General features: G+C 44.6%; 1 protein-coding gene across 1 annotated transcript; it reads right to left on the bottom strand.

Annotated features, from left to right (window-relative positions):
• Positions 1 to 86: 86 nt before the first annotated feature.
• Positions 87 to 19539, bottom strand: CTPS1 (CTP synthase 1). The gene is made up of 19 exons (XM_035565085.2): positions 19325 to 19539; positions 18618 to 18795; positions 18061 to 18231; positions 17200 to 17300; positions 15860 to 15976; positions 14406 to 14489; positions 14075 to 14155; positions 12182 to 12333; positions 10772 to 10904; positions 9854 to 9942; positions 8338 to 8432; positions 7683 to 7745; positions 6790 to 6833; positions 5727 to 5823; positions 5399 to 5454; positions 5218 to 5314; positions 4747 to 4891; positions 2050 to 2140; positions 87 to 659 (listed from the first exon to the last, which is right to left on the bottom strand). The coding sequence occupies exons 2-18, from the start codon at positions 18781 to 18783 to the stop codon at positions 2056 to 2058; spliced, it is 1776 nt and encodes a 591-aa protein (XP_035420978.1). The 5' UTR covers positions 18784 to 18795; positions 19325 to 19539; the 3' UTR covers positions 87 to 659; positions 2050 to 2055.
• Positions 19540 to 27169: the final 7630 nt, after the last annotated feature.

Raw genomic sequence — 27169 nt, forward strand, 5'->3', positions numbered from 1 at the left:
GCAGATCATTTTCCAGATTAACTCCTCTATTCCAGGAAGATTTTCCTGGTTAAAAGTTCATTGCCGGCAATGAATGCACCAAGACCACCAGTGCCAAACATTTTTAAATACTATTGGAAAAATAAACAAAGCATCCCCCCGCCTCCCTCCCAAAAAAAGACTGCATAAAGCTTAACAAACCCATCCTCTGCAGCACAGCACAAGAACCGAGTCTCCAAATATAGAATCATACACATTATTTCACAAGTAATAAAGACTGCTTTGGGAGCAGAAAGGCTGGAGAAAGCAACACAACCACCAGTGTCCAAGATATAAACTCATGCCAGCATTACCATGCATTAGGAAGGACGTGTGCAACTAGATTCTCCCCAACACATCAAATCCCATACTCAAATTTGCTTTTTATCTCCAAGATGGTGCTAACTGAAGAAAGTCTAGAGGTGCATGTGCTGTGATGAACTCTCTTCCAGAAATAATCAGAATCTACACAGAAAAACAAGACAGAGGAGTTGAGGAAATAGACAGGATTTCATAACGGAATTTAAAAAAAACAAACAAACATAACTTAAGAAAGCCCAAAGCTGACAGTGTTCAAGCTATTGCTGTAAGAATGCCTGGAAAAAATCTAATGAGGGCTCTTCTCTTCAGCGAAGACGCATCTGGAGAAGGAAAGAAAGAAATAAAAGAATTAATTAGTAAGAGTTGATAGACTGAAATTGCATAGCACACTGAAATCCGAGTCTTAAAACTGCATCGCTCCAGACAAACCGAACAGTTGCAACTTGGCAACATTCCTTGTCTGAAAATAGACGTCTTTTAGTTCATAGGGGCATTGTGGCAGTTTTAAAACCACTAGATTATATCTCCAAGAAAGCAACCTTGGGGTTATTCCCTGCCCATGGCAGGGGGGCTGGAACTAAATGATCTTTAAGGTCCCTTCCAACCCGAGCCATTCTATGATTCTAGCCATTCTATGAACTTCATTCTAGAAGTCAACATTTAAATAAAACTTTGGGAATGAGCACTATGAGGCTAAGCATTAACCTCTCCCCCTTCCCAGCCCTGGATGAGCAGCATTGCCCACTCACTGCCTGTACCAAAAGGAAACCCTTCATTTTGTTGCAGCTATTAAGAGTTGAGCTGAGACTTGAACCAGCAGGTCAGTCAGCTGGACAGGGCATGCATCACATGTGCCAATTTGACTTTCCCTACAACTTTATTTTGGGGAAGGACTCCAAGCTACCAGGTATCAATTCTGTACCCAGTACTAGGCATGTCATGGAGCTTGCTTGATACTCTCAGTAAGCCAAAGCTTCTGAACTTTAGAGAGGGGTTCTTCAGCTCGTGGTTTGCCGTGACAACAGATCTGGAACAAACCAACGCCCAAGTGATTCTAGCTAACTTTAGTACTACAAAGGCCCAGTGCCATGACTGGGGATGGGGGAAGTACTTTTGTGCTAGATTTCATGGGCTAACCCTCATTTCCACTCTGCAGTTAACATTGCAAATTAAGGTTTGAAGTGTTCTATTTTTTTTTCTGCTGAAGTTTGAAAGCTAAGGTTTACTGCCCCTCCTCCAAAAATGAGTTTTTATTTTTATACATACACACATCCAATTTTAACAGAGAAATTTGCTGTCTCAGGAGGTAGGGGAGAATGGATATTTCAAGTATGTTTTTTTGGCAAAGGTAAGATTGTGCTCCCCAAATACTAAGCCTTCTAAATCCAGTAACCCCTTGCTTGGCCATGCTTCCATTTTCAGCAAGGTGTGCTGTATTTGTTCTTTGTTTCTTTATTTGAAGTCAATCCTAAGCTCCCACATTTATTTTTATACTTTATTACGTGTCAGTTTGCTAGGGAAATATACACCCACATCTGTTACACAGACATGAGGTATTATGCATCTCTCCACACAGCTAGAACACGTGTAAGCACCAGCACTTTTTGCAGCATGCCAGTTTCCAACCAACTGATGTGAAACACTAGAAGGACAGATTGGGCAACGATTTTTTCTTCTGTAAGGGAAGAGGTTAGTATCATTAAAAGTTACCGGGAATCAGTCGTGACTGAATGATGGAAACTTCAGCTCTGTTATCTCTGAGTCAGGCGAACTGCTGCCACTTCTGTCACTGTAGGTGTCCCTGTAGAATTCAGAAAGATTTTATTTTACAGAGCAGGAGTGTTTTATAAACCTAGATGTGCATCAGGAATTAGTGCAGTTTTGTACTGTTGGCTTAGGACAAAAAGCAAAGCATGCAAAATTTCCTAGAATAACAAATACATAAATAGATTATAAAATATTATAATATAAATGTATATATATAAATCAAACTACATCTATCTATATATAGAGAGAGAAACATTTTAAGACCAAGCTAATCTAAATTAAATTCAATCAAGAGAAGACTGGTTAACCATCCATGATCTTCTCAGTAACAGCTGATTGTCTCTAATCCATTAAAAAACTTTTTCAGAATCACAAAGTAATTCAGACTGGAAGGGCTCTGAGGACAGTCAGACAGCAGGATCAGCTATCACACCAGAGACAATTGCTCAGGATCCATCCAGTCACATTTTGAAGTTCTCCAGGAGCGGAGACTGCACAACCCTTACTGGGCAACTTGCACAAACGCTTGACCAATCTGAAGGTGAAAAACAGATTCAATTTGCGTCCATTGTTTCGCATCTTCCCATCATGCACTTCTGTAAAAATCCCATTTTCATCTTCTTAAAAACCTTCTCATAGGTACTGGTGGGCTCCTATTAGACCCCCATGAAGTCCCCATTAACCAAAAAAATTCTTCCAGGCTGAACAAGCCCAACTCCCTCGGCTTCTCCTCAACTAGCCAGTACTCCAGCCTCCTGATCTTCTTTGGTGGCCCTCCACTGAACTCTCTCCAGTCTATCAACATCTTACTTGTACTGGAGGGCCCAAAACTGTGTAAAGCATTCTAGACATGGTCTAAGAAATGCTGAGTAAAGAGACAAACACTTTTGTCCATGTACTGGCTTTCTCTCTTATTCATACAGCCCAGAACGCTGTTCATGTTTTCGACGCCGCCAGAGCACACTGAACCCTGCTGGCTTATGCTGAGCTTGCTGTTCACCAAGACTTGCAGCAACATGCCAGCAGAGCGGCTCCCCAGATCCTCAGTCCCCAGCCTGCATTATTGCAAGGGGTTTGTCCTTCTTAGATACATTTGTCCTTGCTAAGTTTCATACAGTTCTTTTGGCCCACTCCTCCTGCCTAAGACCATCAGAACAGTCATTACATCCTCAAGTGTACAGACTGTTCCCTCCTTTGGTGTTAGTTGCAAGCTTCACAGGTATGCAATGATGAGACTTACCTGAACACTCCATAACAGGTACAATAGCACAGGAATAAAGGCTGGACTTTAACTGCCACAAATCTTTTTAGATTACATGCTGAATATGAAATAATTTGTTAACATAATCACAAAAAACTCCCACAGCAGATAACAACAACTTAGGATGCTCCGACACAGAAGAAACTTCAAGCTCCTCTCCTATGAGAAGCCACTTCAAATTCCACGTGCAAAAGCAGGAAATTAAAATATCCCTCGACCCATGGAGCACTGAAATGAGGCATCATCACACAAACTCTCTTTATGGCAGATCAGTCAGAGCACAACTGACAGCCATTCCCCAGAGACTGGCACAGGAATTCCTGTGGGTACAGCTGCATTGCACCTCAACCCAGAAAGGCCAATGCTTTCCTTTTTGCATTGCTTTTGGTTAATAAATTTAGTGTTCTCTCTCTGGTATTGTTTAGGTATTTCTGGTTGTTGCTGCTGTGGTTTAGTGTGTTAGCATTCCTACTACGATAGAACGTCTTTCTTTATAAGGAGAAAAGGGTCACTACCGAAGTGGTATTTATTTGCTGCATATTGCCATGTCTACTGAGCAGAACTGCAGGGCAGTCAGGAGCAACAGAAGAAAGTAAATGCACTGTTATAATCTGTCCAAAACATTAGTTGTTTTGCAAACTAACAGAAAGCTTAAGGCAGCAGGAAAAAAAAAAAAAAAAACACAAAGCTGCAACAAGCTGGGACCGTTCTTTAAACCATCAATGGAAACGAGTTTCTCAAGGACCAACCTGTACCTAGGACTTGTACAAGAAACATGCAGAAAACCCTGTGAGGTCTCCAATCATCTAAAAGAGCAGGCCCAGCTGAGTTTCCTGAAACATCTGATTCCCAACAGGACACTCCAGAATTACTCTTCCTGAAGTTGGGACCTCACTGTGGGGCAAGTACAGCTCTATGGCACTACAGTCAATATTAAAATACAAGACAACAGGTTTCAAATAAGACTGTGAAGAAGAGGTACTGCAAGCACCTTCTCCCAAACAACAAGGGATAGGACAAGAGGAAATGGCCTCAAGCTGTGCCAGGGAAGGTTTCGGTTGGATATTAGCAAAAATTTCTTCAATGAAAGGGTTGGAACAGGCTGCCCGGCAAAGTAGTTGAGTAACCACCCCTGAAGTTATTCAAAAGATGTATAGATGCAGTGCTTAGGGACATGGTTTAGTGGTAGACTTGGCAGGTTAACAGTTGGACTTAATAATTTAGGTTGGAAAAGATTTCCAAGATCATCCTGTGATTCTAAGTACCCCCAGCACCTCGCAGTCCAGCAAAGCCCCACTCTGTGTGAACAAGAGCCTCAAGTTTACCCTGTAGGAGGAAGCACTGCTGCATGAGAAGCCTGGTGTCTTCCTTTAACCTACCTGGGTGAGAGCCTGCAGCCCTTTTGCAGATAATGTGCGAGTCTTCCTGCAGATGCCAACAGGAGGCCAAAGTATGGAGGAGATGGCTTAATTGGTCTAGAGAGGAATTCAGGGTGATACTGAACACCCACAAAGAATGGATGCTCTACAAGAAAGAAACAGGAAACATTAATGACAAGTCTCTAAGCCGGTGGCTGAACTGCACCTAAAAACACTTCCTCTCCATCATCGTGGCTTAAATGTGATCAGTATCTTTCCTATCCTGTCTGTTGTTCCTAAATGGACAGGCCCATGGGAATTTTTTTTTTTTTTTTTTTTTTTTTTTTTTTTTTAGGAAACTCAGCATGTCATTCTATGCATGGAATGGTTCTGACGGAGCCTGGACTGGTCCCACACAAAAGTCTGCTCGATTACCTTCACAGTCTCCCTCATAGATACTGAGGCTCATAATCTCAATTCTTAAATACTCACCTTCTAACTCAACTACTTCCATTCGCTCTCCCTCCTCATCTTGGCCTACAAATTTCAAACCCTGCTCTTCAAAACAGTTTTTCAGTTCTGGATTGACCTAGAAGACCAGAAGCAAGAAAACCCATGATCTCTTTTGCCGGGATTATACAGAGAAGCTCAACACCCACAATAGCATTTTTACCTCAAACCTGTGTCTGTGTCTCTCTTCCAAGAAATCATGATCCCCATACAGCTTCCCTACACCAAAAAAAAAAGTCAATGTCTTAAATAAATGCCAAACAGTTCACCTGATGTCAAGTTTTGACACGTTCATACGATTAGCATCCACTGTAATAAGCCACTTCTAGAGGGGACCAAATCAATTGATCTCCATTTCACTACTGGAAAATAAGTTCAAGGAATGCTTTAACATTCCCAGATCTCACTTCCCTATACCCACTACATCCCGCTATATAGGCATCTTATTCCCAGGAAAGACTTCCAAACATGGAAGGTAAGACAAGCCTTACTCATGATTGAATTCTTCGTTTGGAAGAGTGTTCTTCTCTTGCCAAGCCTCATGGTTCCACCCATTTGCCCAGGATTATGTTCTGGCATGTCTATGACCTGGGAAAAGCATTCAGAGCAGGAAGTGAGACTGAGGGATGCTCAGTCCCAGGCACACTCTGAAATACTAACAGGAAAAAAGAAATCAACATCAATATAGAAAACAACTAAACAACCCACAGAACATTGTCTTGAGAAGGTAGACCAACAGACCTTGATTAATTAGCTGAGTTATTCTAGTAAAGGCTGTACAGAGAACATATAGGGGGCTTGTGGATATATGGGAAGCTCTAGCATAGGAAATTGTCTGAGTCAAAGCCCACACAGATCCCACAATAATACTACTGTGCTATTTACCGAACTAAAAACAACTTCACAGAAACAAAACCCTGAAATCAGCATCACTTATACTTTGTAGAACTTCATAAGCTTGTTTTTAGAAAAATTTTTTTCTTCTGAGTAACATTTTAAAAACACAGCAGAAGCCAGCCTTTATGGTGGGACCCTGGATGACACACATGTGGTCTGCAGTCTGAGAAACGCAGGTTCAGAAATCTGTCCGCAAATGTTCCAAGGAATTCATCGTTGCCTATGCTAATTTCTGAGATCATAATCAAATTTGGTGATATCCGAATTTGACTGGACCTGGATATCACCAAATCTTTACTGTTTACTCTTTGATTTCAGATAGCTTTTAAACTGCCCTTTAAGAAGGGCATTTTTTTCTTTCACCTCTTAGGAAACATATCATTTTACAAAGAAGTGCAATTTTATATATATATACATATACATGTATATATATATATATCACTGTTGCACCAATAACAAGCACTATAATAGTCTAAGAAGTGGCAACTGTCATACAGTTAACTAGGAAACATTTGCTGTTCAGATTAGGAAGTGATAAAAAAACAGACTTAAAAAAGCCACAAGACATAATAACCCAAGCTCTTATCTATACCAACGGGTGCGTGCAGACAAGCCTAGCACAGTAAGGATACTGCAAGCAAGTCACGACATACTCACCACTGGATGTGTGGTTTTGGGGTCAAATTCTGTTGAGTTAGCATCTGCAATGTTACATTAATTGATTAGAAACACAAAGTCCCTCTCACCATTGCATGCACCTCCCCCAGGTACAACTGCATCCCATCCCCACCCTTCTGGCAAGCAGCAGCCTTAGCTTTGCTGAGACCCTCTGCCTGCACAGAGCTGTCATTTCAGCCCCAGACAGCAAAAACACAGTACTCTGTCAGCAACGTTAGATATGAATTTCTGCCCAGAGGTAGGGCAACTAATGCTAGCGCACTCGGTGCTGAAAGCAAGGGTCATTCAGGAAAAATACAACGGTTCTGAGTATTTTAAATAAAGCTAGGGAGGGGGAAGGAAGAAGTACTCCGAAAAACACAACCCTGTGCCTGCCCCCTCCACCCCTTCACTACTACCAAGATTCAGAATCAGTCTGAGACACTAATTCCTGTCAAAACTTCCTTTAAAACAGGAAGCAAGTCCATTCAAGGAGTGGAGCCCAGAAAGCAATTCAAATTGCTGAAGTAGGTGCAACTGCCTGGTCAGCTGAATTGTGTTCTGGTCTTCATTGCCAATGGCTATAATGGGAATTAGGCTGTCCAGCACATGTGAGCACAACTTCACTTATGTGTCTTAATCAAGAGCTGAACCTCACTCTAAGCAATAGAAATTTTTCTGTTGTTAAAAGCATTACAGCACTGAGCTTTACTTGAATAGGATAAGGAGATTATTTCTTTTTTACTTGGGTTAGCAAAGGAGGAGGGGAATTCTTTTCATAAGCCTAGAAAAAAAAATTTAATCTACCTACCAATGAAAAATATGGAGTTACAGGTATTACCCAACCAACCAAAATAAAATGTCCAAAGCCCAGGAAAGGCTTGTGCAATTACCTTGCCAACCAAGAACACTGCGCGCAAACTCCACAACTGCTAACTGCATTCCCAAACAAACGCCTGCAGAAGGAAAGACAGATCACAGATCAAGTCAGGACAAGGGACCACTGAGCCTATGCTCACAAAAGCAAAAGCTTTGTTGGGCAAAGCGCACGCGCCTTCACAGAGCAGTCCTGAGTCAGAGGAAAACTTGGAAGAGACAGACCCCTGACTGGGACTTGGATTTAAAGGGCCGTTCGCCCTGTACCAGGCTGTTTTGACACGTTTTACCTCCACACCTCACACCCCATCCACTGCTCATGTGACATCTCCGGTCGCGCACTATGCCAGGTTAGTTTAAAAGCATTCACACATTTCTTTGGTTCCAGTTGCCAAGATCACCACAGCCATGCTCTGAAACTCACACCCCCTCACCGTGGAGATTTTGCCATCACATCCCAACCAACTCTGACTACTTCAGAGCTAACTAAAGATGATGACTCTATTACCCCATTAAGCTGAGCACAGACCATCGCTTTCCTTCAGCCAATTATCTTCAAAACTGTATATTCTAAACACTCACGAAAATCCACAAAGCTCTTGCTGCAGTCCAGTTAAGCTTTTATTCAACTTCCTTCTTTATTTCTTCTAATGGATGAAAAACGTTTCTCACCTAAGAAGGGTTTTTTCTGTTTTCTTGCCCAAGAAATAGCTTGAATTTTGCCTTCTGTCCCGCGAACGCCAAATCCACCAGGAACCAGGACTCCGCTGCACGAGAGTGAAAAGATTCTTTTCACATGTGACTCACCAGCATGGTTCCCAGCAACCACATGCCACTCTCTCCTATACATCTTGCAAGAATTCACTACTGAAAAGGGCTTTAAAGTGCCCTAAGTGGCAAAGCCTGTCTGCAGCACAGCTTCTATATGACTTCATATGAGGTGTCACAAAATATCTGGGGGGAAACATTTTATAAATGCCCATTTTACCTTCCAAGGAATCCCAAATACAACGCAGGTTGCAATACTCAAGTAGTTCACGCTGGATGATCCACAGACTCTGCAACAAACACCTGTTTGCAAATGCATCACCCAGCCTGGCCCATGCCAAGGAAGCCACTGGCTGCAGAGTCACACCGTCCTAACCCCAGGCACAAGGAAATTGAATTCTGCAGGAGCTTCTTCGTTCTATCGGTATCACCCAAAGCCTGCTTCCTTTAGGACTAACAAGCCTCACTGGTTCTTGTTTTCTAACAAGAGCTTCCTGGCTAACTCTTGGCATTTCTCTGCATTGTAACACTTTTTCATAGAATCAGAATGGTTCGGGTTGGAAGGGGCCTTAAAGGTAATCTAATTCCAACCCCCCTGCCATGGGCAGAAACTCCTCCCACCAGACCAGGTGTCCCCAGCCCCATCCAGCCTGGCCTTGAACACCTCCAGGGATGGGGCATCCACAGCTTCTCTGAGCAACCTGTTCCAGTGCCTCACCACCCTCACAGTAAAAAATTTCTTCCTGTTATCTAATCTAAACCTTTCCTGTTTCAGTTTAGACCCATTATCCCTTGTCCTATCACCACACCCCTGACACAGAGTCCCTCCCCAGCTTTCCTGCAGCCCCCTTTAGGCAGTGTCAGGCCGCTGTGAGGTCTCTCCAGAGCCTTCTCTTCTCCAGGCTGAACAACCCCAACTCCCTCAGCCTGTCTTCACAGGAGAGGTGCTCCAGCCCCTTGATCATCTTGGTGGCTTCCTCTGGACTCATTCTAATACATCCATGTCCTTGTTCTGGTGGCTCCAGAGCTGAACACAGTACCTATACCTTCTTCTTAAAGAACTGAATACCATATTTACGTATTTCCTCTCTTTGGTTTTCCAAACCTTTGCCAGTATCTATCCTTTTCCCTCATTTCCTCTCACCCCGTTTCCCTGCTAAGCCTGTGCAAATCCTTATGTCCATAATAATTTTCCCTAATGCTGCCTTTCACAAACTCCCTCATTTTTCATTTTTATTTTTTCAAAGTCATTCTACTCTATCTTATCCTTAATTTCCTTGAGAGGTCTTTGGGGCAGCTTCAAGAGTGTGCTGGTACACTGCCTAAGAAAAAGGCCTATGGCGAGGCACTCCCTAAGTGTCAGAAGTAGCAAGTTTATCAGACATGCTCCAAAGAAATGGACAGAGTACAAGAATCTTACTGAGCACCACATAGTTTCTGCCATGCTTCATGGTATCGGACAGGTTCTTCCTGCAGGGTTGCTGGCTCCAAGTCAGCAGAGTCAATATACTGGGGAAAAAAAAATCCCAAAAAGGATTATGAGGTACTGCCACAAAAATATAAATACAGAGTCTCCTTAGTTCTCATTAAGGCAAGGTCTCGATGCACGACACACACAGAATCCATTACCCTTCTGAACCATACAAACACAGCTACCAGGAACTACCCATTGATGAACACACAGTATTTGCCTTTTACCACTCTTAAAAAAATCAGTGGAGGTGAAAAAAAAAAAAGTTAAGTCAAAATGTAAGACAAATGTAGAACGGTGCTGTTGTAAAAAAAGCAGCTATTTCCATGACTCAATGGCATCATGAATCCACTGCACCTTTAAAAAACTTTAATTAAATAGAAGTTCAATTTCTGACAACAGATACACATTTCTACCTTTTCAGAACATTTAGCTGTGATCAAGACTATTAGAAGCATCTGTGGAGCCAGCCCAGCATTAAAACCTCAATAAAAGAATGAGGGAGAAGCATCATAAAGGCTGTCAGTACAAGGTTAACAGCGACAACCCTAAAAATGGATCGCTTTTGACAACTGCCAGAAATTAAAGCAAATATTGCACTCTTCAAATACATCTAGAGCTCTGTCACTGTTCAACATGCAACACTGACCACTCAGGAGTTCCCATCAATTACACCGATGCCTTGCATAACTCTCAGGATGAAAGGCTGGTTTGCTTTAAAGCTGTTTCATGCCTGACAACAGATGCTGTAATCCAAGAACAGTTTTAAAGTTCACTGGCTGGATCAACTCTCCCTTTAAGTCAACAACTAAGATGGGCAGCACTGTAAGTATGAAAGGGGAAATTTACTTGCATGCACGCACACACCTTGATGTCAAGTTTATGGTTGATAGCCAGTGCAGAATGTTCCAGTGCCTTAATGACAGACGCGTAGGAATCTGAAAATTTGGTGTATTTGCCAACAAGTGCAATGGAACATGTTTCAAGGAGACGGTCATACCTAAAGAAAAATCAAAACACTGGTGTTATTTCATCACTAAGAGGAAATGGGGGCAAGAATCATTTATATTCTATTCAGCTTTTCAAGTAATTTAAAGAGCTAGGCTCTTGGGAGTCTGTCAGACTGAAGATAAACCAACTGTGAAAGAGATGACCTTCTGTAACAAAGACAACCTAAAAACCATCAAAGCAAGAATGGAAGAAAAAAACAGCAACATGAGAGCAAAAGCTTGCATAAAGCTACGTATAAATTAACTTGTCTCTCCTTGTGGTAAAAAGCCATTTTGAACAGATACAAACTGTCTTTTCAGGAAGTTCTATTACATCCAAAAAGTCAGCAGTAACTATCAGAAGAGAGGATCAAAGTACAATTCCGCATATGTTTATACTGTACGGCATCTTCCCACGCTGCTTCTGACTGAGTTCACTTCAGCAGCCAGAAATAAAGAAATGACTTCTAGAATCCTGAGTTGTGCCGCCTACACTTTCTGTCCCCAGCCTCTGGTAGCACGTGATTTACACAGCATTCTTGGTTACAACTAAGAGATTCTGTTTCTACAGTTTATTTCAGAATTATTAAGTACCTTTAACCAAGTCATTTACTGAGAGCTTACCCTGTCAAAGTGAAATGTTCTTTACACTGGTCATGTGTGTTTTAAAGGGAAGAATCTAGATCTTGAAAATTAATTTCTTATAAAGACAGCTGTATATAAGGCTTCAGAAAGGGCCCGAATGCTGACTGGAAAGACTCAATTCACTGTTTCACAAGGAAGAAGCACTGTAGTCCCCACAAGAAAAAAAAAAAAAAGCATTCTAGGAGTCTCAGATGGAGCAGTTACAAAACAGCTGTTTCACTTGCTTGAAAGCACACACAAAAGGTACTTTTTTTTTTTTAAACTGACATTCGTGATGACTCCCATCTACGCCTACAAAAGGATTTCAATGCTATGTAACAACGCTGCTGCTTTTTGGGGGGAGGGCTGAGCCATTCACATTAAGTACTTCAAAATGGTTCTGACACAGGCAGTACACTAACACCACAATGTAAGGAACTCAATGTATCTTAAAGGACTCTCAAACTGAAGATTTTTTTTTCCGAATGGTTAACCATCTAGGAAGAAAATGTACTTTTGTAGTAAAGAAAAAAAGAGGAAAAAGCTTGAGCACTTCAGAACACTGAATGAATATGTAGTAACATTCATAACCTAATAACCAACAATGAAGTAGAGAAACTTATTGAGATTCTTAAGTCTCACTTCACCCAGCGGTGCAGCTCACCTGTCAGCCATTTCCTTCCACTTCATAAGCATCCTCCTGGGCTGTCTCCCAATGGGAAGGTCAAGCCTGTGTCTGAAGTAGTCAACAACTCCCTGCTCCTCTAACAACAGAGGAACCCGGTATATAGAAGAGACATCATGAACACAGATAACCTGTTCATAAAATACGAAGGTCATTAGAACAGATTTAAGCGTGCCTGTCAAATTATTTTTAGATGGCTATTGAAAGAACTTCCATCTCTAGAAAACAACCCTTTGACTACTTAAACATGCAAGAAATAACATGCACTGAATAACATACCACATGAACAGCTTAATACTAGTTTCCCTATACTTAAAAAGGTTATCCTTCACCATGTCCCAGGTATTGCGACTCACTACAGCCTGAGGAAGGGCTGTGGCACGACGACCCAGCAATATGACAGTCAGCTGCTAGGGAAGTTATGCAAGTGCATAACAGAATTCAAAAAAGAAGTCAAGAGAGGTGAGTTTCTCCTCCTAAGCAGAGGTCTCCAGCTCTGGGGAAGGAAGGACTTCATATTTCTAGAACTACAACCCCCAGCACGACTGGATCTGCCCACCATTGTCACTCTTAACCAGGGCTCCAAGTCTGATTAAAGTCCAGGGAACTCTGTGGGTTCAACAGAGTAATCATTTTCAGTCCTTCATCAAACTTGGAATTAAACAGCTACAGAACAAAGAATTCTTAGACTGGTGAGGAATACAGAGTTCAACAGTTAAGTTCACTGAAGAAGGCTTCAGCAGAAAAGGAAAGATGTCTCTAAACAATGGCCACCTGACCATCACGGAGAATGTACTTTATGAAGGATCAAAAATATGGCACAACTATTTTTAAATCCTCATTTCTCCCAACTCCCATGAAAGCAAAGTTCAACACTTCACCAGCAGAACTAAACTGCAATTTTCCTCCTTTGCAGACAGTAACATTTACTTCTCAATTCAAGTGCAACTGCGGTTAGAGAAACAACTACATAAAATTGCATTAAATTTCCAAGAAAGTGGCTGACTTGGGGAATTTACTTACAATTCCTGACCAACAGCAGGTTGGAAAACAAGAGGTGGATATCATACTGCTGACACATCAATATTATCGCCAGCTAATTCTGAATGGAACACGTGAAACCACAAGACTCCCTTTGATCTTGTATAGGAACTTAAAAAGAAGACTTGACAGAGCCTGAAAATGTGCAGTGATATCCCTTGTTTCATAAAAAGACACACTTTTCCAAGCTCTGGCTGGAACTGAAAGCTAATAAGCGCCCTCCAGACTATCTGATTATTTTCCAAGGTCTACCTCAGACTATGCTATGCAGATTACACTCAGCATAACAAAAAAACAGGCTAACGTGGAATTTTTGCATACCACTTAACATTCAAGTAAACAACGCTCCTCTTGAATACCATTTAAACTTTTCTTTGTAATTTCTCCATATGCAAGCATGGGCAGAAGAACACTATCACGAAAGTAGTGTACAAAAATGCATTCACATATCCTTTTAACCCAATTTTGGGCACCTACCCTTTGGCCTGTAAATACTGATAAAAATCTCATTCCTCTGTATTCACAGAAGGAATGTTGAAGGATAAACAAGGTATAAAAAAGCTATTCAGAAAATACCTTGGATTCCACAGAATCGTCTACGCCTAAGCATAGTTACCTTATAAAAAATAGATGTGGACACAAAAAGGACAATTGTAACGGTTGCTTATGCAAGAAATGTAGGTAAGACAAAGAAGCAAATGAATTATGCAGCTATTACAGAGAGAGCTAGAACAACAGCTCTATGCTCAGGTAAAACTTCACTCAGCATTTGACAAACAGCTACAATATTTATTGCTACTTGCAATAAACAAAGTAGACAGCAACCTTTACCTGTTCTGGTTCAACATGACAGAACATGGAAATCTTTTCTTTTACTGAGGTATCCAATGGAGTAGAGCACCTGCAAACAATCTAACAGAACAGCAACATCAAGGTTCTGAAGCAGCAGACTACTCAGACATTCACATAACAAACCTCTAACAAAAAAAAATGTCTTTCTGCAATGTCTCTGTGACTTGGAAAAAAAAACCAACAGCTTAGTTACTTTTTTTTGTTTGTTTGTTTAAACCAATATGCAAGGACTCAACTTATTTAGACTAGGTTGCTGTTGCAACGTGCCAGTACTGCATTTTCAAATTCAAAGCCATGCAGCAAACCTTACCAGGTCTGGTGAGAGACCGAGGCCTCTGAGTTCACGAACACTGTTTTGGGTGGGTTTAGTCTTCTGCTCTCCTGTAGAGCTTGGCTGGTCAAAGAGCAGAATTTGTTACATTAATTTCTGATGATTTATAGCAATGACTCACGTTACTGGGGACTCTCCACCCTATTTGTCTCATAAAACTTTGACCCAGTTTTTAGACAATTTACATGAGCTTTAAATACCCCTTTGTACTATCATTTTAATCTCAAAAACTGAAATCAACCAGCAGAAACCAGAGTTCAAGTCTGAACAGTAAGAAGACATGCATTCTACTATGGAAAAGGAGAGCACAGGGAGTCTCAGGTTTTTTATTCACTGTTCCCTCCACATACCTAGTAATTTAAATTTCTGATTTTCTCTCCCTAAATCACCTAGCCCAGCCAGAAAGGGAAGGTAAGATTGAGAAGAGAGAACAAAGACTGATCTGCGCCCCTGTAACGCAACTAAGTTACTCTGTCAGATCCAGTTCCTAAACAAGAAATACTCATGCATACTTCCATTACCATCTAAGACTTTTTTTCAGCAGTGATTCTTGAAATAGAGGTTTTTGAGTGGTTAAGATTGTAAATTGCATTCAAATCCAGGGCAGATAATACAGATATCAGGCGTTACATGGCATAAAGTACCTTCATTTGCTTTTAGTATTAACTGGAGTTTACAGCATCTGCTTGGAACATAAGGACATTTTGTTTTTCTTTGTGATTTCTAATTAACTGATTCTTTTAATAGCACTGCTTCTGAAGACCTTATTCAATGAATTTTTGAACCAAGGGCAACTGCCACTAAGACTATTATACAGTAATTAAAAACTGTCACATCTGGCTGCTGTTAAAGATGCAAACACACAGACTGTATTTCAAAACACAGCACTATGTTTTGAAATTACAGAAGTAACCCAACTTATTTCATGAATTACAGATACTGGACATCTTGGGAAAAAGACACACAGTAACAGAAATAACGAAGAAGTGTAGGAATAACTTGGAATATGATCATATTAAAATGAAATGGCTGTGAGGTCTGGCTCTAACAATGAATTTTATGAGAGCTTTGCAGAAGTGAAAGACAACACAAATGAAGAAAATCTGGAAGTTTTCAGCCCTAGAAAGCAAATTTATCTGCAAAAGCTAGATGATTCCACAGAGAAAGACAGCAGTTAAAGATGAAAAACTGAGTTTGCTGCAACTCCCAACTATATTTATTACATGCTTACACACTTTGAAAATTTTCTGTTCTGTTCTTGTGAACCTTATAAAAATATGTAACCACATATTCTCTGCATTTCTTCCAGAACTTTCTATATACAGAAACAGAAATACAGTGTCTTTAGATACAACATATCAGAAACACCTATTTAGAAATCAAGCTTTGGATCACAAGAAGCAGCTGACCACCATGGCATTTTAGTTCCTTACCTGTGGAACTAGACTGACATGAATGTTACAAAAATTCTCTCTTCTGGCTTTGAACTGGAACTGACGGAAAGCTTCAATGAAAGGCATGCTTTCAATATCACCTACTGTTCCACCAAGCTAAAAAAAGACAAAGACATTTAGAATTAAAGTTAGCATCAAAACTCTACTATATAGGAATGCTAAAGGGTACTAACACATACATAAAAGGACATCTAAACACCTCCCCAGCCCCTCCCTCTAATTCCCTAAGGAGCATCAACACCAAAACGTCAATATGAAAAGCAACAAGATTTGCCAGTTGTATGTGCTACTTCCTCGGCCTCCAGTGTACCCCAACTATTATTCTACCTTCGTGATTTTCCCCAAAGTCAAAAATCCACAAGCAAAACAGCTTCTCACATGGACAGCACATCTCCAGGGACATTAGCTGTGCCTTTACTCTCTCTTCAGGGAAAAGATTTAAGTGTTTAAATGCTGTTGGGCTACTATCACAGATCTTCTGAATTATCATTTATGAACATTAGGTGGCACCAAGAAGCAAAATTTCTGTTAGTTTAAGTGACTATACAGTGTTTTTGCACACATGCAGATAAAGAAACACAAGGCATTCTTTGGAGCAGTGAGAAACTCCTGAGCGCTGTCAGACAGTGCTTCCTAGGTACTTCAGGATCCATAGCTGCAAATCCTGGGACAGAAACTGGCACTCAAGCTGCAGGAAGAGTCCTAAGTCACCGTGACCTGGGCACTCTGACAACCACATTCTCTCCTGTATCAGCACATCCTGCCAGCCAACTCAGCGGCACCACCTCAGAGGCTTAGCCCTCTTCTGTCTCCTCTGGTAGCAGGATGACACATACAATGTGCAGGCAACAGAACAGGGTTCATCACTACTGACTCACGCAATTCATTTTTCTAGGTCTATGCTGGAGGTAGTCACTCTGAGGGTCCTGTTACTGCTAAGGAGAGACAAGTACTTGTCACCAGGGGGTCACTCACCTACCCGTCCTCTATCCACCAAGTACGATGAGGGCACAGCACAATTAACTCAGACTTCGATGTATAAAATTACGAGAGCTAAAATTCATTCCGTAAACTAATCTGTATTATTCTAGAGAGCAAAGGACCTCAAAAATATAACTGTCCAGGACCTAAGCCCTTCTGTATATGGATTCAGACACAGGGCAACCAGAAGATTAAAGTGAGGCTAACAAGGGAGATTTTTAACCATCTCAACATGCGAAGTCAAACATTACTGAAAATTACAGTTTTATTAAACAAAACATACGTATAGTTCAGTTTATTCCATACAGAAAAAAAGCTATGTTCTAAGAGCTACAAACCTCAATCACACAAACTTGGGGTTCAATACCGTCTTCATCTACAGGAATTCGTGCCTGCCTCATTACCCATTCTTGTATAGCATCTGTGATGTGGGGAACAACTGAAGAATAAACCATGGAAAGGGTTAAAATCACAACCTATCCCACTACAGACCAAATTATTGAAAATAACTAGCCAGTGCTTCCCATATCACATCAGCACTGATACATGTCTTTAAAGAAGTATGCATTTTTGAAGTGGCTGTTCTTGGCTGCGATTTTCAAGAGAGGTGCTTTGGCAGGAAATGTAATCCTGCTTCAATTTGAACATATGTAAACAATGTTCCTTCTTCAGATGGAAGCTTCCAGTAAATACAGTTCTATGCACTAAGCAGAAAGTTAGCCTGTTTTAAACCGTCTATAAAAATCTTTATCCAAAGCAGCTGTGGAGGATGCTTAAAAAGAGAAGACATCTAATCCTCAAATATCCTCTGGGTCTTCTAAAGACATGACAGTATTATTTAAATGAGTTATCAACAACAGTAACAGTCTTAACGAGCTACCAAATAATCCACAGATATATTGGTCTGAAGTCTGTTCACATTTAGGATTGGCTGTTAGAAAGTTGGATCCAAGCCCAGGATATAGGTCATACAACAGGCAGTACGCTCCTGAGCACTGTACGGTTTCGAGGGGGGTTACAGGTAAACTTTGGCACGCACCCCAAAATTTGCGCCAGCGTGCCTTCTCAAATCAAAAATGTCACAAAGACAGCATAGATCAGAAAAGAAGACCTCAAATTAAGATGGAATTCAAAAGCATCTGACCAGTACAGAAATATGGAATACATATCTAAACACCAGAAACAAAGCTTCACATCACCTTGGACAGTTTTGCCGAGATAGTCTCCCTTCCTCTCCTTGTTGATGACGTACTGGTAAATCTTCCCAGTAGTCAGATTGTTGTCTTTGGTGAGTCGGATATCAAGGAAGCGCTCGTAGTTACCAAGGTCCAGGTCCACCTCCCCTCCGTCATCTAGCACAAACACCTCGCCTGCAGGACACAGAAAGGCACAAGCACACACATCACAGAGATATAGTCCGCATCAGCAACTTGCTGGTTTTGCATGTGACAGCTAAAGAATTCAACATAGGACAACACCTTCTTTGGTTGCTACAGCAAATTCAGGAGCAGCTAATAAAACTAGAAGCCTTGCCCAACAAAGAAGACTAACACCCTGACAACTGAACCCCTTTACCAGGCACCAGCTTCATTTGCAGCGATAAAAGACCAGAGTCCAAAGCCCCCGAGAGCCCACCTTTGCTGCAGGCTGCCTCGTGGCACAGGCTCCACTGGCAGGTCCCAGCCGCAGGAGCTGGCACCTTCCCACCAGCCCAGGAGCCACCCGAAGACCCGGGCGCTGCTCTGGGGCCGCTCACCGTGCTCGTAGGGGGAGAAGGTGCCCGCGTCGATGTTGATGTAGGGGTCGATCTTGATGGAGGTGACGTGCAGCCCGCTGGACTTGAGAATGGTGCCGATGCTGCTGGCGATGATCCCCTTGCCGATGCCCGAGATCACGCCGCCCGTCACCAGGATGTACTTCATCTGCCCGCCGGCCTGCGACGCCTCACAGCCTCAGCGGGGTCCGCACGGCCGTGGTACCCGGCGAGGCAGCGTCAGCCCCGCTGAGAGACCCCGGCCTTGTGCCCCCACCGCCTGCAGCCCCCCATCCCATCACCCCCATCCCATCACCCCCAGTCCCGTCACCCCCATCCTGTAACCCCCACCCTGTCACCCCCCCCCCATCCCATCACCCCGGCACACCCCGGTCCCATCACTCCCATCCTGTCACCCCCCCGTCCCGTCACCCCCATCCCGTCACCCTGTCACCCCCCGTCCCATCACCCCCATCCTGTTACCCCCCCCATCCCTCACGACCCTCCCCCCCCCGCTGTCACTCAGCCCCCCCCACCCTCCCCGTTCCCGTCGCAGGGCGCGGCCCCCCCCCGCCCGCCATCCGGCCTCCCCCCCCCCTCCGCCGCGTGGTCCCGCCCGCCCTTCACCGCCCCCCCCCCCCGCGCCTGCCCGCGTGGTCCCGCCCGCTCGCGCCCGCCGCGCGCCCCCTCCCCAGCCCGCCGCCCCTCACCTGTTCCCGCCGGGCCCTCGCGGCAGCAGCAGGAGCAGCAGCGGCGGCGGCGCGCGGAGGGCGCGTGGCGGGCCGAGGGGAGCAGAGCGGAGCAGGCGGGGGTGCGCGCGCGCGCCGAGCCGCTGCCAGCCGGCGAGGTGCTGAGGCGCATGAGGCCGGCGCGCGACGGGGCGCAAGCGCGGGCCTCCCTCGGGCGCCTGCGCAGTGAGGCGGGGGAGGGCGGGGGGGGGGGGTGAGGGGAGCCGCGCTTCAGCCTTGACGGGGCGGGGCCCGGTAACGGCCGCCCCGCCGCAGGGCCCGGCGCTCAGTCACAGGGCCGTTAAAGTGGGTGAGGCCGCAGGGAGCGCCCGGTCCAAGCGCCCCCTGCCACCGGTACCGCCAGCAAGCCGTGTCCCTAAGCACGTCCCCTGACACCGAACCGTTGTCCCGTCCCGCCCCGGTCGGCGTCGCCCAGCGCTGCTGCGGGTCCTGGCCCCGCGGGGCTCGCGGCACCTCCTGAGGGGGACCGGGGAACTGAGGGGGCTGGGGGCGGCTGGAGAGCTGAGGGGGCTGGAGGCCCGGCACCCGCAGGCTGGGTGCTAAGAACTGCTCAGCACTCACTGGAGAAGCAGAAAAGAACTCGCGAGGCCCAAAGAATTAAACGGGTTTCTTTACAGTTGTTTCTGCGCTCTTTTCCAGCAGGCTCGTGAGCGGGACTTGGGCAGCTGGTTCCTGCAGCGACGGGATGAAGCCCGAGGAAAAGGGGCAAAAGAAAAGGAAAAAAGCCCAGGGAAAGCCTGGTTGTCCCCGACAAGCCCTGCCTGTTGTCCCCAGCCCGTTGTTGGCTGGTGGGGTCTCGTGGTGATTTCTCCTGATGGTTGAGCAGAGCAGCCTGCTGTGCTGTCGGGATGCTGCTCCTGATGCTCCACGCATGTTTTCTGCTTACTGCTTGCTCAATTTTATCTGGTCATAAATTATCCTAGACATTCTTAGTCATAGTTACGGAGTTGTTCTGTGTATGCCTTAATCACCTATCTTGTCTGTGGCAAATGTCACTGCTTACGTGGAAGTACAGATGTAAGAAACAAATGACTAGATCTCTTGGTTTTGTCATATTACCTAATGCTGCCGCAAACTTTTTATCTCCTTCAGTTTTTCTCTGGCTTTCCTTTCTCTGTCATGCCCCATCCTTGCAATTAGGGTTTGGCCTCTGAAGAGCTCACTGACATTTTGGTGGGTGTTGTGCACATCAGAGAACTTTGTGTATATAATCATACAGATAAATTTATTGCTACTGATTGCAGTTAACGTGCCCAAGTTGTACACTTTTCCCCCAAATAATTGTGCCTAATTATACCAGATGCCAATGACAGAAAAGAGGGGAAGGAGCCATGAAGGGAAGCCAGGCAGATTCTTGTACTGTAACTGTCATTGTCTCCGTGGTTTAAATCAGGGCCATCCTCAGGCTGCCGTGTGAAAGAGATGGTGTGGCCGATCTCTGGCCTTCTGGTGAAGATCCTGAGAGACGAGGCATCTCACGGCATCTGGCAGTGTCACCCCGCCTCTTGCAGACTGGTGACTTTGCCTGGGGGTAGTGCCTAAGGGGATGTAGAAACAGGGTAGGGCTACTGATGGGGTGATCAGCTGGACGTGGGTAGGAATCAGAAAGGGTAGGAACACACTGGTGATGTTTGCCTTTTGGCTATGCCATTGGAAGCTGCTGAGGAGTGTTCCTGGCCAGGGGAGGTGACTGCACAGATCCTGCTGGGAATTTGGGGATGGTGTGGGGAGTGGTTCCAGGCTTTTCTTGCTTTCAGTTACATCTCTGCCATGGAAACGTGTGCCAGCGTACTCTGCCGTCATTGGTCTTGCGCTCTTAAAGTCTGCATCTGGTCTGCCAGAATGTTTCCCCATGGACATGTTCTCCTGCACATCGTTACTGGCGGGCAGTGACAGCGCACAATAGTGCAGCCTCTGGCGCCCTTGATGGCAATTCCTCTGAGAAGCATTTGCCGTTGGAATTGCCTGACTGTGCTGTTTTGCTTCTTCACGAAGGGCTCTTTTTGCTTTCATCTGTTACTCAGCTAGCTTAAAAGCAAGAACGTTAGTTTCCAACATCTTTTTTAAGGTGAGAGTAGTGGTAGATGTGATGAAGGGGTGACAGCATGCAGAAATGCAGGAAAGGATGTGTGTGTATGTACATCTGTGTGTGTGTGTACCCCACATACATTGGCTGAGAGCATCTGGTAAAGCACAGGGAGGCTGGGTTGTTCCGGGGCTGGGCATCTCAGCTTTTTCCATTTCTTGAGTGAGCATCAGACATCTGACTGGAGCAACTGCTTTAGGAGTGAAGGTAGGCGCTTACTTTCAGAGGTGTATGTAACCTAAATGCAAGCTTCTGCTTTTAGATGCATGATTCTTTTCATCAGTGCCTAATAAGGCCTCAGGGGTTGGATATCCAGTGGTGCTTAAGAGATAAGTGAACTCACTGGGAGCTATTTGTGAATATTAAATGGTGTGGAATTGCAGTGACCCAGAAAAGTCACATCTCAAATAACGTAAGATTACCTGGACCTTTTGGAGGCGAAGTTTGGCAACAGTGGTGGTGGTATTTCACTGCTTTGGCCTTACAATGTCTTGGTCTTGAGTCTCTCCCAGTAAAATACAGATTGTGAATGCGATAAAATGGATCTACTCTGTTTATTTAACTGAATTTGATTCACAGCAGATCAAATGAATTTGAAAGCGTTTTGTTCAGATGATTGGCATAGTCCTGATGAATGCTAATGTATTGCAGTAATTATGTGAGGAAAGAATATATTAGAATCCTCAAATACTCATTTGAACTTCCTTATTATTTAGGTCTGTGTTCATGCAGGAAAAGGTTTGTTATTACAGTTGATATAATATTATAATATAGTAATAGATTGTATAATATGTAATTTTATTTTATTAGTTACTATTCTTATAATAATAGTATGTTATCATCCTGATTATAGGAATCAGGGTTTGTATTTCCTTTTAAAGGCACATTTAACATTTTTTCAGGTGAGGGCTTTCTTAACAAGTTCACTGCGTTCATCTTTGTTTTTACATTTTTTTCCTTGGCTGCCTTAGAATTCCACAGAAATGTTGATTTTGCCTAATTATAATGTCTGTGAGATGGAAGCCCTGATCTACAAGCAGAAGGAGGCCTGTGAGGTTGCTGTGATTCTGCAGGCCCTAGTAAATCTACTCAAAGACTATAAGGTAGAATAATCAGTTCAAGAAGAGAAATGTGTATGAATATTTTTAAGCAGGTGTTGGAGTTTTATTTGCCATGTTAGTGCAAAATGACACATGCTGGTGACATGTGCATTCCTTCGGTGTGTGAAGTCGGCTTAGTGTGGTGAAAGAAGGCGATTCCTTCAGGCAGATACCTTGGCAGAGGTGCTGAGGGACTGATGCGAGCAGGTGATGTTCGTAAGGTAACCACTGTGCGCGCACCTCATGGTGTTGTCCCTGCCTTCTCAAAGGTTTGTCTCCCTCGAGGTGATGGGAGTGTTCTGCCTTCTCACTGTGGCTCTGCCTTCGTAGTCTCTAATTTCTGCATTCACTAAGAAGGATCAGTGTTTACGACCCATGCAGAGCTAGTTATCTTGCATCTTCAGGTGTGAGCCAGTTTTCCACTAATCTGAATCCCACTGTTGCCCTGTATTCTGAGATCTTGCTGCCAAAACAATGTGTTTCAGCTGTGGCTTTGCCATATTTCTTGGTTCCAGTTCCATCCAAGAAGAGGGAAGCCCCCTTCGCCTGTGTGGTACCATTCCTGGGTGGTGTGTGATCAGCAGGGCTGTGTTTGAATGTGACTACTGAAACAAACTTGACTTTCATAAGAACAAGCAAGCACAGATGGAATTACATGTGCCTGACATGGCATTCAGTGCCTACAGCACGGATGTTTTCCACTGAGCTAGTTGTTTATTTGTGCTCCTGTTACAGGCAGTGGAGAGGTGTGTGCCTCGTATGCGCAGCCCCAAGAAGGGAGTGCTGACATCCAGGTGCCTAGTTCTCTGGTAGCGTGGTTAGTGCTTTTGGGACCTCTGCAACCTACTCTTAGCGTGGTCACTCCTGAAGATCAAAACGTGACCTGCTGCAGCAAGATTTTGCCAGTGAGTTATCATCTCAGGCCGGTAACTCTTCTGTGCCATGACTGGTCAAAGAAGCAGCTAAAGGCTGCCCTGCACCAAAGTGTTCCTGGCACTGATGGGTTATCCAAGAGCCTGGCTGAGACCCTGTCAAGGAGAGTCTGGCAGCCAATTGGGCTCACTGCCAGCCCAACACTGGCCAGCACTGCAGAGAAAAAACATTTTGTCTTAACTGTAATCAGTATTGGATATTGCCACACATGCCTGGAATTTACATTTATCACCTCAGATGTATCATGTTGGGTGGGTTTGAGGTTATACTCCTCAGAATGCTGCCTTCCATGTGACCAAGGTGGCAATGATGTGGGTGAGAACACCTTATCTAGCCGCCTGTGGGAGAAGGGTACGGTACAACCCTATCCAACCATAATCCTCTCTTACCCTGTTCCCAACCACTCTCCTTTGGCCCCACAGAGTGACTTCATGCCCTGCTCAGCTGCCTGCCTGAGCTGAGTGGAACCCTCCCCCCATCCACCACTTCTCCACCAGTGCCCCCAGAGGTGCCTCCCCTTCATCCTTGGTGGCAGCTGCCAACCTGCCTGTATGCCTGCTGCTGATGAGGGGACAGGATTGAGCCTGCCTCTGTCCTGGGAGGGAAAGGCTCAGGGCTAAGATGGAGAAGCCTGGAAATACTTGCTGCTGATGCTGCGTTGTTGACAGTGCAGCTGCCTCCTGCAGCCAGAGCTGGAACCCCATCCACCCTGACCTCTCCCTTGGTGGCAGCAGAGGACTTTGCAGCAGAAGCCTGGACCTAGCAGAGACAGGCTGGACACTTGCTCCCTGTCCTTTCTGTCACCACAGTACTCTGCCAGCTGCTCTGCCTGAGCTCAGAGGCAGCCCTGATCTGTCCCTAAGAGCCTGAGATAATACCTGGGGTGAGCCAAACCCTCTGAGTCACGTGAAATCAAATGCCCTTTACTTTTATTTTAAAACCTTGCTGTTTGTCCTTATTGCACATTTATAAAGTTCTTGTATATACATTTTTGACCGTGCCATGCAGTTTGAAAACTTCACAAAAAAGTAAAGCAGTTACCCCGGTGCACCCTCCCAGACAGGAAAGCATTGGCAGCACCCAGCCATGCACCAGAATGAAGATATACACAGCATTAGCACACGTACAGGAGGTGCACCTACTCCACCCCTTTGCTCTCCTCTGTGCTGTGCAGGGCACGCCAAAGCAACATCTGCAGAAAGCAGTAACTGATACAAACCCAGCTGGTTTATGTGGCACGAGCACGGCTATACACTGCAAACCACAAGAAGTGATCTGAAATGCCATGAAAGAACGTTTCTAAATGCTTCCATTGGAGGGGTGCACAAAGTCTGTTGGCAAGATGGAGCAGCTCACACGCTGATGAAGTGCTCTGCACATCTCTGAGTACCTGTGGAAACCATTCTTGTCTATTTTTTAATGAAGAATGTTGTAAGCAGCAAAAGATCAAGACATGGGAGTGACTGCCATCTGCCCTTCTCCAGATGCGCCCTCAGTTCTTACTCTGTGGCTGCTGAAACTGTGATGAAATAGTTCCTACTGTGATCCAAACATCTACCAAAAGGCTTCAGTGGTGGCAGAGGCAGCTCTCTCAACAAAGGAGGTGCATACAACCTGAGTTATGACACTGCTCTTTCTTCTCCAGAGAAGACTGTAAAAATCCCATTTTTTTTAGTTTCTCTTGACCAGTTCCCATCAAGATGTGGACCAAAGCCGTTGCAGTGATCAGCCAGTGAAACACACTGGAGAAGCTCTGTTGGTTTCCACTCTGTGCTCACCACTGGGTTTTATCTGATGTTTCATTGTTTGTGAACTTAGCAGGGGTTATGCTCTCATTGGAAAGTGACGAGCAGACTGTACAGAATTTGATTTGGGTAAAAAATCTTCATTTACAAATCATCGCTTTGGCCAGTAAGGGTCCATTCCCAGTTCTCCATGTCAGGAGGTCCCCCTTGGGCCTTGTGTACCGCTCCCTTAGTTTTTCATGTGCAGAATTGATACGGGCCTTGTGTAAAGTGTTCATCTTCTTTACTGAGGTGAAACTATATGAACTTCTGCTCTAAACTTGATCAGGTGCTCCCCAAAATGCAAAGTAACCACATCTGGTACCCTGGGTAACAAAGGAGTTTGGGCAGATCTTACAAAGGATGTAAAATAGCGCATGATTAAGAGCTGTTTGTAGAAGACCCGTAGTGTACTGCGAGAAATGTCCACTAGATGGTGGAATTGAACAGTAAAAGAAGAGTTTCTGAAGTAACAAAGAACCAGGGCCGAGCTACCTCGGCACCAAGCGCCGGGGCACCACGCGTGCCCTGCGAATGGCAGGCAGCATCTGCCAGCACCCTGGGTCTCAAGGGGTCTGCATGTTTCCTCCGTCCTGCAGGGACCGGGGAACTGTTATCCCTCCTGGTAAGTTCCTGGTAAGATCCCTCCTTGGTTATTTCAGGTGGGGTTTCTTCACTTTCAAGCCTCTGCCTATCCAATTCTTTTTCTCCGTGAAGAAGAGAAATATCTTTCCAGGGAAGCAAGGAGTGAGCCCGTTGGGGTGCTGAGTTCTCGCTAGTCCATGCTAGGAAAGAAGTGCTTTGGTTAGAGGACCATGACCTTACAAGAAGGTGGCAGCGAGCAGGACTCTCTTGAGAAGAGGGCAGCACATCATCAGAGAGGGGTGTGGGTGGGAAGAAACAGTTCTGTGACTGCAGAAGGCAGCATGTATTAGGGATTAAAGCTCTCAGCTCTGCACGATGAAACCTCTTCTGCCGTTGGACAGAGTGCAGGACTGAGATCAGCTCCTCATCCTCACCCCGGTAGCAGCCTCCTGGGGTGGGACGGGTCATATCACCATTCTGTGCCTCAGTTTCTCCCATGTAAGACAGGGTTGAGAACTCTGACCCTTTAGAGATGATTTTTTGAGATCTACAATTAAAAGGGCATTAAAGCTGCATGTTTTCATTACTGATAGCTGGTGGCTTGCTCTCTCGCTGTGAGCCTGCATCCTTCCTACATGGAGAAACAAAGAGATGAGGCTTTAGCTCCACCCATGAGACTGGCCAGCTGTGTGCCTGATCCTGCACTGTCTTGTTCTAATTAGGTTTACATATCCTATATATGCAAGCTGAGATCTGCCAAAGCCAGATTGCTGTTCAAGGGGCAATGGATACTCATTGAGCTGTTGGTCACTCTTTGGCCAGCCTGACAAGAGCTCAGTCTGCAGGCTGTTGTGTTTGCAGCAGATTTAATGCACAGAGAAGTTCCACTCACAGACCCAGAATGCTATGCTTTCCTTTGAAAAAATGAAGTTCCCTTCTCTGAGGGGTGCTGGCGAGTGCTTTGCTGGACACTTGTGGTCTGAGAGGAACCAGGCAGAACGTGTGAAGCCTAAGGGGTGTACTCGGCACCTCAGTGTTTTGGGTTTCCAGCTCACGCACTTTAGAGGTAGAGAGGTAAGGCCAGCTGCCAGGCAATCTATTACAGGGGCGTGCAAGGACAAGAGGCAGGATTATTGAGAGTTTCTTCTCTACCTGCATGACTGAGCAAAACTTAATGACGTCTGCTCCCAGGATAGCTGGCTGGTCCTTGTACATGAACCATACAGTTTAAGTTCCCTAATAATCCAAAATGCTGTGACAGATGTGCCAGTCCTCTAGTTCAGTAAGTTGCCTATTAGTGACCAGGGAAAGCTGGTAC

This window comes from Cygnus atratus, chromosome 23 (assembly GCF_013377495.2).
Source record: "Cygnus atratus isolate AKBS03 ecotype Queensland, Australia chromosome 23, CAtr_DNAZoo_HiC_assembly, whole genome shotgun sequence".
NCBI classification, from domain to species: Eukaryota; Metazoa; Chordata; class Aves; order Anseriformes; family Anatidae; genus Cygnus; species Cygnus atratus.